Below are 16358 nucleotides of genomic sequence, written 5' to 3'. Positions count from 1 at the left end.
CATTTTCCGAAAATAGAGACAAAATTGTCAGATTTTTTTGCAAAAGAATACTTGAACATTAGTGGACATATTTATGCAGACAGATACGATGATGTGATAAGAGCTTGTGGAGAATAATTCTAGAGTTATTTTCTACAAGCGGAAGTACCGCCATGTTTTCCGGGTGTGATCCGCCGTCGCCATTTTCGCCCTCGAAAATTTGTAACATTTGAAGAGATTGTCTGCATTTATGGGCGGATTCTACCAGGAAAACCTCAAAAACACCAACCGCCGCCGCGTTTGATCGTTACAAGGGGTTTCTTTCTGACGTTCTGGGGAGATTTTTTCCGACCAAGGTGAGTCTAGAACCGGTAGGATCAGTTTTACGGCGGCACCGATGAACCCGATCGTTCATATCTCCTGTCACAAGACAAAAAAATTTCATCCCATAAAATTTTTACAACGCTTTGAATTGATTCCCCGTCAGTATTGATTTCGCAAGTTTTTGTACCTCCTGTTTGGCTCCTTTCCTTTTTCTTTCTTTAGTCTCGATGACTTCTGCGTGATGATTTGAATTTGTTTGCTGTGACATAATTTCATCAGGTTTGGGCGGGCGGAAAATTTTGTGTAGTCAGGCCGTGTAACCTTTGAACCGTCGATGTGTCTAAATGGTCTGTGGGGAGGGGGGCGTAGTTTTTTTGTCTGCTTCATTCAGCAACGATTTATTGAATAACATAGTCTATAGAAACAGTTGCAACTAAATCACAGAAAGGGTGAGAATTCTTTGTGGAACTGCCAAAGAAACAAAATTATCCTGAAACAGTGCAAAATATTTTTGTTTTGGTGCGTGCAACCATACAAGCGATCGCTGTTTTTGTTTACATTATAATATTTATATGAATGCAAATTATTTGAAGACATGCAAATTATTGATAGGCAAATCAACAAACTATCACCGGCTTTTCATGTTGCATTTCATGCAAAAGAGGGTAGACAGGTGAAAATGATATAATTTTTATTTTAAAAATTGTAATGGTAATACATGTAGTAGTCTTTTTTACTATTTGATAGGTCTTATTCATTTGTTTATTTATTTTCTTAAGGTTGACCAATGGTAGTGGAGGAGGAAAGCCAGCATGTTCCACCACCACGCACGGCGCCGTCCACGGGGATGTCATCGCGGGAACTGTGCGAGAACGACGACCTGGCGACCTCCATAGTCCTGGACCCCTACCTGGGCTTCATGACTCACAAAATGAACACAAGGTTTGTTTGTTTGTTTGTTTTATTGGGCTCTCCATTAGGCCTAGGAAAAAATGTTGTGTTTCCTGTTTCCCAATCAACCCTAGAAAAAACTGCTGACCCAAGCCTTTTTTGGGGGGCAGACCCCTGCAAGGAACATAAATATTTCGAGCTGATCAACCTTTACTAGCTCCATGATCTGACACCTGAGTGATGAAATGTTATCGAATTGGTTTTCCAACATGGAAAATATAATTGTTGTCATGCAAGTTTTACGTTGTACATGTTTTAATCGTACATTGGTTGAAATAGAAGAACTTGTATTTCAATGAAAAACATTACCAATCTGACCTTGTATTCTCACACTTGCACAGCCTCTTTCTGACTAATGATAGCCACTACTATGTATCTTAGACTTTGTTCCCTTGACTGTTACTTCTTAGTTATCTTGTCATCTCTCTTCCTTACCTATGCACTCCAACACTTCTCTTACTATCTGTAGCCCTACACCCTTGTACAGACGGTAAGTGCATGTATTTATACAACTAGATTTAAGTGTAGTACTTTTGCCCTCTCCTTGTTATCTTATATGCAAATTTTAACATCTAGTTATTCGTACCATTATCTTACAAAAGAATACTTTGTCTCTAAAAGGCAGTTGTAAACAAAGCGATGTGGGCTGTGGAGTTTATATAGCGCCTGGTTTTTTAAATCTGTCATGCTGATCCATCATCTGGTTTTTACTCATAGTAAGATTTTCTTTGTACACATAAGGTTTCGCCCAGTGCGTCCGGGAAAGAGTGAGGACCACAAACAGATTCTGGAGAACATGCGGAAGTCTGGGAACACGGAGAAGGCCTTCACAGACCTGACCCAGGGGGAGTGGATCTGGAAGTACCTTCAGCACAAGACTCAGCACCAGAAGAAGATATTCAAATCACATGTAAGTCACAGTATGGGCATCTGTACACTAAGTAGCATAGTGTCCTCTCTTTTTACTGTTTAGAGGTTGTAGTTTTCCGACAATCATTAATTTTCACCACGGCCTGGCACATTGGAGCAGTTGCTGACGTCACATATCCATAAAGTCTCGTGTGAATGGCACATTTGTCCGTAACTCTCTCAGATAACATTCGGAAGTGATTGGTCATTACTTATCCTGATGAAGGCGACAATAGTCATTGAAAATTTGATCCTTGTGTACTATTGTGTTGGAATAAAGTTCAGCATCGTACTATGATTACTACCAACACAGATGAACTTCCATGATAATGTTCACCATGTTTGTCAATGCATGTGTTGTTAAGACTTTCACAATCTTACCTTGTTCCCAGGTTGTCCGTTACCTGCACATGTTCCATCCTGATGCTGGGTTTGAGGTAGTCCCCTGTGACAGGTACTCCTTGGAAAAGCATGGAGCTAAGATTCTGGCCACCAAGGCTTGGTGAGTTCTTAAGGTGGTATGGAAGGGTGGCTGAGGACTTTGGGGACATCCTAAAAATACTACTTAGGATTACCTATGGTCATTGATTTTTTTTGTGTGAGTACCTTAGTGCAAGATGATAATTTATGCAAATTTTGATGACGTAATCATGACGTCATCTCGAGTTATGAGCCACGCCCCCTTTTTAGAAAAATCGATTTTTCTGGCCAGCGCTTTGGTTTTTATTCACCATATTTTGTTGAAAGGCACACACTAGTAATAGGAACAAACGTATGCGAGCATTTTTTAATATCTCAAAGTGTTGATTTTTTATGAATTTTTTTTCGTAAATGTCAACAGTGCCATGCGCCAGCACCCCTCCCCAACATATAAAGCGGCGCAGTGTGTCGGCCTCGCATACGATTTCCTCGTATAAGCTTATCTTTCAAAAAATACCACCTTTTTGTCTCTTTCCATGAACATTTTTTCCACAGTTTCATTCTTAAAATGCTGTATATGTCGTAGGGGTTACATAATGTCCATTTTGAAGCCCGAAAGAAGCCGAAATCGCCAATTTTTTGCGCCATTCCAAGGGCGCCCATCCCTCCCACCGAAAAATGGGTCATTGGCCTGTCAGCACGCTGTATTTAGCTTACTGCGGCGCTATTTGGAAAAACAGGCCGGGGATATGTCCAGTAAAAAGAACAGCCAAAAAGAACGCTAAGATTTCGCGCGAGTAGGGGTCACGTGACTCACCCAAAATGGCGGATGGCGTGGCTTGTTTACGAGCGGAGAAAGCTGTGCGCTTTGCGCCAGCATTTGGGCCGGTAGACGATCTTTTTCACGGCCGTATCCTACGTAGATTTGCAGATGAAGGTTTATGGACTATTCTGAGACCTTATTGGAGCAAATCTGCAGGGGTATTCTGGAGTTACGGACTTGTTTTTTAGGCCTACCCCCAGAGGAGATTGACGATCAGCAAGATCACAACACTGAAAAGTTATCGCGCGATACCGGAGTAGATAGCCCTGGAAAAAAAGCTTGCCCGGACGTGGTATGGGATTATGAGCGAGTATAATTTTGTTGATTATGTGAATTAACGTTGCACGTTGTCCTAGACTTGTGGAAATAATTTTCACGCACGACGTTCTATGTTCTATCTGAAAAGTACGGACTATCTCTGTAAATATCTGTTGGAACTGATTTTTTTTGTAAGCGGCTACTATTTGCTGTATGCTGTAAATCGTAAAAGATTATTGTTAGCAGTTACCGTAAGATTATGTAAAAATTCTGCTGAAGTTTGTAAGTATCGTATTTTTTAATAAAAACGTAGATTTTATAAAAATTACTAGTCGTTCTTATCATGTCTGTTCACTAGAACGTAACGTTAACGTTTAGTAGTTACAAACGTGTTGCAGTCGATACAAACTCAGAATAATAAGACAGTGCACAGGTAGACACGCGTTTTTATTCGGTAGAAAATTACTTAATGAGTTGTCTGTGAAAATCATGAAAGAACACAAAGGATAACGCCGCATAATGACGGCCGAGTACAGAGTATGAACTAGCAAGCGCGGCTCTTTATGCATGCAGTGACCCGGTCCGCCAGGCCGCTCATAACTAAACCAAGATCTAACTTGTGGCTCAAAGCAGACAGCTTCGTTTATTTTGGCAGTCGAATGTTTTTATATAGGAAGTTGTCAGATTATTTCTGGCGTTTTTGGTGATTTGTGTGGCTGCATATCTCTGGTTGTATGTTGCAACTTGACAACATTTTGCCGATACGAAGTGTGATAAACAATGGAAACGGCTTGTGTTTTCAGAAAATTATTATTCTTTGCATTTGGCAGGTTTTTACCCAAAACGTTTTGCAAACAACTGACATCAAACGCTCAGTAAAACTCTCTTTTCCAGTGTCTTTTCCCTTCCCAAAAATTATGAAAGTGAAGCTCTCAGTTTACGTAATGACCAGCGAGCCTGATTGGTCGAGCGGCGGAGTAGCTTTTAAAAATAATGTGCACACCCCCACTGGGGCCTGGCTGGAGCGTGAAAAAAATGCACAATTTGGCGGTCAATTTGGCGGCCAAAATGTGGTCATAGTGACAAGACGAAAGAAAATTATAAAAATAGACCCAAAAGACTACCATATCAGATAGAGTTCGTAGTATTTCTAAATATGCCTCAGCTATCCTTCTGGACCACCTTAAAGCTAAACAGTTTCTGCACAGATGGTATATTCTTCAGAGTGGTGATGTCTTATGAAGGAAAACTTCAAGAAACAAGATTTCTCGAAGTTCCCTTCATTATAAAATCTACATTTTCATGAATGTTGAACAAATAATTACACAGAGTGGTGAATAATAGACTCATTTTCATTTCTTCACATTTCCTTCTTTACCTTTGGAATTGATTTTGGCATTCTACATAAGTATCATTTTCCAATATTTGCTCATTTTGCAGCTGCTGTAAACGATTTACCGTATGCTAGAGAACAGATGTAAATTCATGCATACACAAGTCAAATGTCAATCAAATTAAATGACCAAATCAACCTAATGGAGATGCTAATAAAACAAACAAACAAACAAACTGATGACGTTTCTGTTTCTGTGATCCCAGGACTAAGAATGAGAAGATCCCCATGCTGGTTGGCTGTATTGCGGAGATAACGGCAGAGGAGGAGAACCAGCTGCTGCAGCCGGGGGTGAACGACTTCAGCGTCATGTTCTCCACACGCAAGAACTGTGCACAGCTGTGGCTGGGACCGGCTGCCTTCATCAACCACGGTACATGACATTGTCATGTTCACGGAATATTCATGTTATTATGTGATAGTGGTGTAATATTTGCTGTAGTAGCAGGGCTTGAAATTAAAGGTGGTCCAATGGCCGCTGACCACTAAAATTTAGGCTGGGACAACTAAAAAGACACTTTGGGACATTTTTGGGACAATAGAGAAATAACATCAGAATGTCAGCCCTTCTTTTGTTTATCAGGCACACGTCCCGGCTTTTGTTTGGATCCAGAAAATTCCCCCAAATTTCCAGTCTACTCTGCAATGGTGCACCTGGGAGTGAACATAAGCTATATAAAGTTGACTTCAAGTTGAAGTCTTACAGTACATGTACTTCTAAAAAAAACAGGTTGGGACAGTTCATCCTCACTTTGGGACAATTGAAATTTATTTTTGTGACAGTGCTGAGACAATAGGAAGAAAAGTTAATTTCGAGGCCTGATTTGTTGTAGTAATATAGTATATAAACTAAGGCTGTACTTGCAACATGCATAGTCACTTGATATTACATTATGATACTTAAATTCAAGTACACAAAATAATATCGATCAGCAGATTAGTTATTTTGACTGGTACCACCAATTTTGACAAATTTTCTTTCATTTTGCAGATTGCAGATCAAATTGTAAGGTAAGTAATTCCAAACATACTCACTTACCATCAGAGTGTCCTGAAAAGCATGAAAAGTACTTGGAGTAATATGAAAAAAAACCTTGTTATATATACTAGTAGGAGTTTGATTTACCGGTATGCAGAATCATTCATAAGAAAATTAAAACAGTTCAAAGTAGGTTGATGGCAACCATGATGTGGACATGATCAACAATACATGTGTTCCTCATCTTGTTCACCACAATTAAGCCAATCACATCTACTTTATTACTTTATCAGGACAGTTGTTCTCTTTTTTTCCCAGTTTGTGTCCACCGGTCGTGACACGGCGTGTGTGAAGGTCCTGAGAGACATCGAGGCCGGGGAGGAGATCACGTGTTACTACGGAGAGAGTTTCTTTGGTGACGACAACTCTTACTGCGAGTGTGAGACCTGTGAAAGGTGAGACTTACGATAAAATACATTTATGCATTTCTGCTTTAGAAAGGTGAATTGAAATGTGGTAATTGTCTTGTATGTATGCATGTTACATTCTTATCTCTTTGTCAAAGATGATGGCACTACTAAGTATGGTAAATAGAGAATATACATTGCCTGTTGGAAGGTGTTTCTTAGTTTTTCTTTTTTCTTTTTTTCTTTTTTGGATAAGTACTTATAGTAACAAAAATTTAACTTTGTTACCCAGGAGAGGGACAGGAGCTTTTGCTTCCAAAGAAGGGAACAAGGAAAAAGTCCACAACACCAAGTACGGGCTACGGGAAACCGACAAAAGAATACAACGTCTCCGCAAAGGCAGCAGTGCTTCAGCTACCTGCAACATGAGTGACAAAGCCTCCACAAGGAACTCTAAGTTGAGTTCAAGAAGGGCCTTGGGCGGCAGCATTGATGTAAACACGAGCGGACCATACAAGATAACAAAGTACGACCGTGAACTTCTAGAAGCACAGGGGATCAAGATTCCAGAAGCCAAGGTAGTCTTGACGAGAAGCGTCCTCCCAGAAAAAATGAACGGTTCAATAAACCTGACTTCTCTCAGTTTGAGGGAAAGGGGAAGGAGGACAACACGAAGGAGGCTGTCCGCAGTAGGCAATTCCTCAGTGCCTGACAAGCTGGATGCTGCTACTGGTAAAGAAGGTGTCCTCAGTAGAGTTATGTCTATGCCTGCGGCATCTAGGAAGAGACAGGTCGGGAGGAAACGCTCTGTGTCCCCTCCAAAGTTGAGAACTCACAAGGATGAAAACATGGAAGTGATTACAGACAGGGGACAGCTGATTACAGACACTTCCTTGATACCTCAGAAGGAGACAGACTTAGCCACTAAGACGTCACAAGCAGATCAGAAAAGCTCAAGTTCCGACTGTGAAGACTTTGTCCCAGAAGACCACAGCTGTGCTACAGACTTGTCAGCAGCTGCTGTGGAGAAGATGAAGAAAAGAGCTGCTAAGGAGAGGAGAAGGAGGAGACGGGAAGCCAGGAGGAATGGTACAGACGTGAATGGCAGGAAATTTTCACCTAACAGAACTAAGTACGATTCCCAGTTGATTACAGAGAACGGGAAGCTACCTAAAGTAACCATCAGACTACGCAATCGAAACTACCCAGAAATCATTGGAAGGACAGAGGCTATTTGTGGGGCTGAGAGTGAAGTGTCTGATAGAGGCAGAACGTCCGATGCTACAGGTCCAGGCACAAGCAACACTAAGCCAAGTGCAAATACCTCTGCCACTGGCCGTCCTAAGCTGAAAATCAAGCTTTGTCGGCCAAATGGGGAGTTCCAAGTGGAACAGAATGGCGGAAACCCCCCAGGTATCACGGAGCTAGGTCTGGCACCCTCACAATTCTATGGCAGAGACAGGAACAGTTTAGGTCATGGGGTAGAGTTCAAGGATAGTTCAGGGGTCACTAGAGTAGATTATAATCACATTTCGGAAGCATCCAGGGACCAAGAGTTCAAAGACAGTTCAGGGGCTACTAGGGGTCGAGGGTCAAAGTTCAGGGACAGTTCAGGGGTCACAGGTCAAGGGCCAGGATTTACTACCCGGAGGAGGAAGTGTAGTGGTGGAAGTGAGTGCTGCTCCGAGGAGTGTGTCGCTAGTAGGGCCAAGAAACTGCGACTGATTGTCGGCAACGACTCCATTGATATCGATTTGGCATCCAGAAACCGAGAAGTGAACGGAAAGAGTGGCCCTTGAGTAGCAACCTGGTAAATTATTGGCTAGTGTATCGTGCAAACAACCCATCCAGTCACAGTTCAATGTATAGCTTGTATATACATATCTCAATGTGTGTCTAGTGACTCTAGTCTATGTGAATGTTTTCTGTCAAATTGGCTCTTGAATGTGCAACAGTAGTTCAATATTTGAAGTAAAGTTTGAATACATAAGGTTTAAAAAGTTAGAACACAAAAGGCATAAAAAGTTGGGACACAAAAGGTTTACAAAGTTGAAGCATGCACAGAAGTTTCACAAAGTTGGAACAGACAAGCTTTATAGAACTCTCCGTTAACTCAAAACACCAGACTGAATTTTTAATACCTCCTTATTCTGTAAGGCCTAGGAAAACAAATGTTTTGTTTCCTGTTTCCCGACTGAGCCTAGAAACAACTGCCGACCCTAGCCCTTTTTTGGGGGGTGAACCCTTGCAAGGGACATACATTTCAGGGATCTCCCCAGAAATTTAGGACAGAATGGAGGAGGGTGCGAAATATCGGTAAATTTGACCAAAGAACCCTGGAAAAGGGTGTAAAAACACTAGTTTTGAAAATTAACAGGGTGGAGCTGAGATAAGGACTGGGTGGAGGAGCTCCACTGCTCCATTGTTTAGGGAGGTCCCTGCATTTTTCTAGCCCCATGATCTGACACGAGTGATGAAACGTACAATCGGTTTTCCAACACTGACATTGAAAATATAGAGAGGCCTCATGCAAATTTTACTGTATTGTGTAAGTTGGCTCACTAGAGGTCGCCAAAGTCTAATAAAAAAAAGAAAGGGGAGAAAAAGATAATCCCTACCTATTGACCCATATTTTTTTCAGGACCGAAACAGGAAACACACCATTTTTTTACTAGGCCTAACTTGTTAAGAGATACGAACCATTCCCCAACAGAAGCATGTTACCATGTATCAAACCATGTTCCTACTTAAAAAGCTAGTTTCCTTTTGAATACAGATCGTGCAGATTTGTTTATACTCAGTCAGCATCACAAGCTCAGCTTTTCTTTTTGGCTGTTATTTTCAGCTATAGTTATTGTAATCAACATCTTAAAGGTGCATTTTAGACAGTGTAAATATAAAGTGTATGAATACATGTAAAGGAAGCTGTTGCTATGTTGTACTGTAGGAAGCTTGTAGCTGTCAAGTGCTCAATGTGGATGTTCTCCACAAATGTTTGGTATAAAATACTAACTAGTCCAGACAAAAAAAGAAACATCTTATGATCATCTTGCGAAGTTCTAAATATCCTGTTATTTTCCAGATGAAAGAAAAGGGACAGGGTCACAGGGATATGAACAGGGATAGTGTTTTAGGCAAAAGTAAACTCCCATAGCAATTTATGTCTTGAGCATTATATCAGTAACAGTAGCATTAGTTTGATGTTTTTAAGTGAAAAGCCTTTCTCCAAAACGGTGCATATTTGTTGATCATAGAAATTGTTCATTGGTTTGTCCATAGATATGTACATAGTATTTTAATGTAATTATTTGAATCAGGGGGTGCCAATGTAGTAAGGTACCCAACAAAATAATGTTATCAGCCTGTCTGTTTTGACTGATTTCTGTCAGGTGGTCAGTGCGACCTTCTTGTCTGCTGCAATCTCTTGGAAATCGCTGACACTCCTGTGTTGAAGTACTGTATACTAGTTTTGTCAGAAATTGTAAAAATGTAAATAAAAAAATACATGTACTGTATCTTTTACTGTGTTATGTTCCCATCTTTGGATGAAGTAGCTCATCACCATAGGAATGGTAGCATACTAGTCACCAGGGTACTTGGTCCATCAATACTTCATCAGCGTCAAATTACAATTAAGTTGCTGTCATTTGAATTAAACAAATTGCGTTGGTTATATAGCGTATGCTTGAGTTATGATATGACGTTGATAGTGGTCAGAGACGCAGATTTGATTCACACACCATGAAAATGTGGACTGGTGGAGTACTAGGGGATTGGAGGGTGGGCTTTGTTGTAGAATATACACAAAGTAGATTATATCCCAGGTAACTTCATGCTGGGACTGGCATTCATATCCTCGGAGTAGCCGCATACGTACATGTGCATGTATACATACAATCATAGTGACACATTAATTACACGACTCGGTTATTCTTCAACATGATCACAGTATTATTTACGTTAACAGCCGTCGTCATCAGAACAACGCATTAAGCTCAAGTAACACGAACGAGAACGATATTTGCATGTGCCTCAACATAACGGTGTTACATCTGAATCTACTAGTAATACATGTATGGCATACAGTTTCTACCAACAGTATTCTGTACAGTTCACAGTTGGTGTCTTACGTTGTTTGTCTGTAAGTTTCTTCGTAAATAACTAGTAAGTTGTAACTATATTCAGCTAATGATACTATTTTTATTATACTATTTATTATTTTAACTAATAGTCAGTCCGCCGTTTCCGGGCGATAACAACATTTACAAATGTTTCTAAGGCGTCGTCCAATGGCCGCAAACCAACGCCCAATTCTACGGTACACGGGCTTGTTTGTCTTGGCACCCCGGTCAGCCGACTCCAGGGCGACGTCTCTCTCTGCCTGTTCACCAGACTCCAGGGCGACGTCTCTCTCTGCCTGTTCACCAGACTCCAGGGCGACGTCTCTCTCTAGCTCTGCCTGTTCACCAGACTCCAGGGCGACGTCTCTCTCTAGCTCTGCCTGTTCACCAGACTCCAGGGCGACGTCTCTCTCTGCCTGTTCACCAGACTCCAGGGCGACGTCTCTCTCTGCCTGTTCACCAGACTCCAGGACCATTTCTCCATTCTTTGGACTGTTCGTCTTCTCCTTATCGAGTTTCCAGCGGGGCAAATTGGGGTCACCGTTGTTAGTGTTTAGAATTGCTCGTGTCTCCTCGACAGCTGCCTATTTATTGAAAAGAAAGAGCCATCATTTATTATCACTGTAACCATCAATATGATGTGTAAAATATTAGGACGAGGCTTTCAGTTATGTACATTTAAACTTTCTTCCATAGTTCCTCTGTTGATATGGGTAATTAAGCTGAGTTCTACAGAATATGTAAAACTGATTATTGCATAGAAAAATATCTCAAACATTTACAATTGACTTTGAACAGCGCTGTGCCACCAGCAGTACTGAGTATTAATATTGCTTCTCCGTCAAAATGCAGTTTAACTGGATGTGTAAGGCATCTAAGCTGGCATCCCAACGTGCATCTGTTGCCAGCCCATTCTGCACGTCTTGTAGATACCTTCATGAAAAATTACCTCCATGAAAAAAGGAGGTATTGTTTATGGTGTGTCCGCCTGTCTGTCCGTCTGTCTGTGTGTGTTTCCACACATATGTAGTCAGCATAACTTCAGAACGCCTTTATGGATTGTGATGATATTTGGTATGTTGGTAGGTCGTAGGAAGACAAAGGTCAAGGTCAAATCCTGATGGTTGACCTTGGTACTGCAGCAAAACTTCCGGTTTGTGTATCGTTTGTCCTGTACATGCAATGGGCTCGGATTTGTGGTGACAGATAGCTTTTCCTGTCAGGAATAAGTGGTATATGTTTTGTCCCCCTAGCAGCTTGGTCTGGAACTGCAGGAGAAGTTTCTGGCGAAATCGTTGAAAGCGGATAAGATATTTTCATCATTTTTGTATGTAGGTATCTTTTAGAGAGATGAACATAATTAAATGCAAATTATGCAAATAAAGACTTCATTTGCCAAATTAGATTTTCTAATTAGGAATTTCTGTAATTTAAGTATTTTACATAATAGTACTTTCATACATGTAGCGTATGAAATCTACAGTAGGTGGAACATCAACAGATACCAATTATGCAGAAAATTGCCTAATTTGCAGAATTAAATAGGAAATTCTGCGATTTCTTAATGGTGAATGATGGGACTTTTATACCTTGCAACATGTGTAAGTTACTTAAATGTTAACATCATTATGCATATATAATGTTAACATGGAGGTCATTTGCATAATTAATAAGGACCTGTTGAATTGAAATAAGGGGCAACAAGCTAAGTATCATTTCATTCCCATTGTCCTTCAATGACTGCAATATATTACAAACTGGGTAATAATCGGAGGGATTCCTTCAGGCCCGAGTTTGCCTCTATCAGCTTCGGAGAGATCGAGCGGCTAGAAATTGGCCAAATACACAGATAATATGCTAGGAGAGTTCGTCCGAGCACGTACAGTTTACCGCTCCGAAATCGGAATGCTCCCAGGGGCTTCAGACTCCAAAATGTTAAATGCCCTAGATATTAGATAATAAATGATAGAAAATATGACAACACCAAGATAGTGTCTTACCCTGGTAACTCCCCTGCTTCGGCGGTAGTTTCCTTCCATAATGTCCTCGATCGTAACTCCGTCTGTACGGCATACCTCGTGAACTGCGGCCAAGCTCCTCTCGGTCAAGGTGTTGTAGTACCCAAGCTCGGTATACAGCAGCCCGCGCGCCACAGGCGACTTTCTGTTTCTCCTCGCGATCGGGCGAGGTATGCTGGACTCAGATGCCATTTTCAACTTTAGGATACCGGTAAAGCAAACACTTTACTTAGCGATAAAGCGAATCAACGACGTTCTAGAATAGTTCGAACGTTGAAATGCCGAAATGCCCCTAAATAACAAACTTGATTGTTAGTCGTTTGTTCCATCACAAACAATCCCTGTATCAAAGACACGTGACCAGCCATGGAAAAAACCATGACTCCGTAAAAAGCTATTATGATAAAATTTTTGACGCGTGGAATCTTATTACGTAACAAACAAACAAACAAACAAACAAACACAACACTCGACACATGCAAACAAATAAAAAAAATCCGATGACAATTTTTCCCCTTTTATTGTGGCGTTATGGCCATATGACTTTCCCGGACCCGAATATTGCGCTTTCAGTTATCTGCAAGCAGTTCATACGGCGGCTAATGGACATCGCACTCCTCTGGCCAATGGATCCATGTAAGAAACAGGAGGCGTGCAGTAGAAACTTGAGAAAGAAACCCGTGGTCCCGGGTCGGGGTTACCAGCTTCAAAATCCGACGCCTAAACCACTCGGCTAAAAAATCCAGACCCATCGGCCGGGTCAGTTGGTAGCGCCTATAAAGGCTATACCCCCCCCCCCCTGCTACAGATACTGCCTTGCCACCGTATGATCTGCTTGGAGATTCGAAGTTTGAAATAAACGGCACGTTGTTTCATACATGATTTGAAGTGCTGAACTTCAAGTGACTAGTAGCATCCAGGAGCTCGTTGGTAGCATGCAGATGACATGTAACGTCACCGTTTCTCAATGAACAAGGACTGTGGGTTGTGTTAGAAGAACTAAACTCACAAACGATAGAGGACACGGAGTCATAGTCACAGTAGACTGTGTATACCCACAGAGCTTTATATTGATTCCATCTGGTTTCTCGTGTCATTCTGCGACATGAAGTGGGTCATCAAATATGTTCCTCTTTGACCTCTGACTCAGCCTTTCACCCCTGACCTGGATGAACGAGTCAACAGAAGAAGGCTTGTTGTACAGACCGTGAGTTTTGATTTACAAACTGCGAGATTTCCGCTAAAAAGGAGAACCCAGGCAATAGGTAGGTGGATAGACTGAGTTTTTGTTGCCATAATGACAAAAGGAGGGTGTCTTTCACATTGTAGTATTCGGCATTTGCTTTCCAGAAAGTTTCAATGGTTGAGCTAGTAGTTTCATTTCCTTGTCAATTATCTGGGTTTACCGGGTTTTCCAGACAAAGCAATTATGGGAGCCCCGGTAATCATAATGTAACCACAGGCAGTTATGCTTCAGAGCAATGCTGGGCGGTACTAACCTCAGTACTTGTGTAAGAATTATTAGGAGAGTAGAAGCAGAAAGGCACTCCTGGCCCCGGGCTGGGGATCGAACCCACTGTATGAAGAATTAGGACAGTACAAGCAGAAAGACACTCCGGGCCGGGGGTCGAACTCACGTCAAAACCGGGCAACAGTTCACACTATAACCCCCCCCCCCCGCTGTTACACTTGTTGTATTTCTTCCACACTTACTATAGAACTAGAAGCATTAATCTCCAAGCAGATGTTAGATGTTTTACGCTGATCGACCACGTCTGGCGAGATATTAGACAACAACTGGTTTTGTAACATACTGTACATTTAAGGAGTATTACCCTCTTTGTAACAATTCAATCAGGGGTAAAACACTGACAGAAAGTAAGGACCCATGAATTTGCTTAGAGATTAGTTGCCATAGTAGGAGATGTGCTAGAACATTTCCGACATTTCTTTTGCTATCGTTGCACTTTTGATATGTATACAAAACGTGCATGTAGATACTAATGTTGTTTATAACGGGGGCATATTGTATGTAGACAGATACCTGTGATATATTCTTGAGACTTGAATGTTTATATCAAATGAAAATGGAGTCACAAGAGCAAGAGCATGAATGTATGAGTACATGTATCATGTGATTCGAAGAATACCATTTATATAATAATGCATTGATTTGTTTTCTAGGCACATGATGGAATCAGCCACCAGTGACCCAAGTACAAGTGGTTCCAGCAGAGTGACTCGGCTCTCTACCAGGAAGCAACAGCAGCCTCCTGTGCAGATCATGTCTTGTGTGAATGAGCCGTACACCTGCGACAAGTGCGGCTACACCACGGGTGTCCGCAGCACCATGGACGCACACATGCGCACTCACACGCTTCAGAACTTCTTCGTGTGTGGAGAGTGCGGCTACCGAGCTGCCGACAAGGCCAACGTGCGTCGGCACATGAAAATCCACACCGGTGAGAAGCCCTACATGTGTGACGAATGTGGGTACAGAGCGGTGGACAAGAAGGCAATGGATAGACACGTGCGGACCCACACTGGTGAGAGGCCTTTCGCCTGTGGGAAATGTAGTTACAGGGCTGCCCGTCAGAGTACGCTCACCCTCCACATGAGGACTCACACTGGCGAGAAACCATTTGCCTGCGGAGAGTGTGGCTATCGCTCGGCAGTAAGGTGCACTATGGACATACACATGAGGATCCATACCGAGGAGAAACCTTACGTGTGTGGTGAATGTGGCTACATGGCGGCTCGCAAGGGCAGCATGAACAGGCACATGAAGACCCACACCGGAGAGAAATCCTTTGTGTGTGGAAAATGCGACTTCAAGACGACTCGGAAGAGTAACTTGGAGGTGCACGCGAGGACTCACACGGGCGAGAAACCGTTCGCATGCACAGAGTGCGACTACAGGGCAGCTGACAAGTCCAGTATAAACAAGCACGCAAGAATCCACACTGGTGAGAAGCCGTACACTTGTGGGGAATGTGGCCACAAGATGACTCTCAAGAGCACCTATACCAGGCACATGAGGACCCACACAGGCGAGAGGCCTTTTCGTTGCCTGGTGTGTGGCTACAGGGCAGCTCAACAGGGCACAATGGAGAGACATATGGCAACCCATAGAAGTGTCAAGGGTGCCAGATACCTGAAGGACACATCTTCAGGGAAACAGGATGCTAGAATAAAGAAGGAGAAATAGTACAAAGGATGTATTCTTTGCATGTGCTGGTAATTCATGACTGGCCATATAGTAAATGTCACATATAATTCTATTAATACCTAGCATTAGGGTGCAATCTGGAGTGGTTTTATGAGCATTGGTAAGATATGTAAATAATTCTTTGGCCAAGTAAGCTCACATTAATTTTCATATTACTGCCATCTGCTGAGGACATTTTGATTTGTGAGCATTGGAAAGAACTGTCATTTTGTAGTAAATATCCATGTAAATAATTGGTTAGTTTGATGATTATTGATCCCATATTGTACATGAACTACTTTGTATATAGGGCAGATTCTTTTTACCTGCTTTGTGCACTTATTTTAGACATTCTAGAATCTTATGTAGTAGAGCTTTTAGCTGAACCATAAACAATGTCACGTGTACATGAACTTTGCAAATGGTTTGTTTTTGGACAGGCAAGGTTATTTTAGGAGTATGAATTGAGTATGGCACAACTACACTGACCATACATTAATCTCACTAACAATGGTGCAAAATTAATACTAGTATTCAAGATCATATTGCTTTTTGATTACTGTACCAT

At 41.8% G+C, this 16358-nt stretch overlaps 3 protein-coding genes across 3 annotated transcripts; 2 read left to right on the top strand and 1 right to left on the bottom strand.

The window, feature by feature from the left end:
* The first annotated feature begins 162 nt into the window (after positions 1 to 162).
* LOC109482963 (histone-lysine N-methyltransferase KMT5B-like) lies at positions 163 to 8681 on the top strand. The gene is made up of 8 exons (XM_019785863.1): positions 163 to 335; positions 1083 to 1245; positions 1996 to 2164; positions 2556 to 2665; positions 5264 to 5430; positions 6049 to 6068; positions 6355 to 6491; positions 6736 to 8681. Exons 2-8 carry the CDS (start codon positions 1091 to 1093, stop codon positions 8240 to 8242), a joined length of 2265 nt encoding a protein of 754 aa, XP_019641422.1. The 5' UTR covers positions 163 to 335; positions 1083 to 1090; the 3' UTR covers positions 8243 to 8681.
* Positions 8682 to 10379: 1698 nt separating this feature from the next.
* LOC109482937 lies at positions 10380 to 12862 on the bottom strand. Its single transcript, XM_019785836.1, has 2 exons — positions 12565 to 12862; positions 10380 to 11148 (listed from the first exon to the last, which is right to left on the bottom strand). The coding sequence occupies exons 1-2, from the start codon at positions 12772 to 12774 to the stop codon at positions 10675 to 10677; spliced, it is 684 nt and encodes a 227-aa protein (XP_019641395.1). The 5' UTR covers positions 12775 to 12862; the 3' UTR covers positions 10380 to 10674.
* An 828-nt stretch (positions 12863 to 13690) lies between these two features.
* Positions 13691 to 16328, top strand: LOC109482909 (gastrula zinc finger protein XlCGF8.2DB-like). The gene is made up of 2 exons (XM_019785798.1): positions 13691 to 13780; positions 14767 to 16328. Exons 1-2 carry the CDS (start codon positions 13752 to 13754, stop codon positions 15788 to 15790), a joined length of 1053 nt encoding a protein of 350 aa, XP_019641357.1. The 5' UTR covers positions 13691 to 13751; the 3' UTR covers positions 15791 to 16328.
* Positions 16329 to 16358: the final 30 nt, after the last annotated feature.

Source organism: Branchiostoma belcheri, unplaced genomic scaffold (assembly GCF_001625305.1).
Source record: "Branchiostoma belcheri isolate BF01 breed outbred unplaced genomic scaffold, Haploidv18h27 scaffold61, whole genome shotgun sequence".
Taxonomy (NCBI): domain Eukaryota; kingdom Metazoa; phylum Chordata; class Leptocardii; order Amphioxiformes; family Branchiostomatidae; genus Branchiostoma; species Branchiostoma belcheri.
This window is presented reverse-complemented; position numbering and strand designations above follow the sequence as displayed.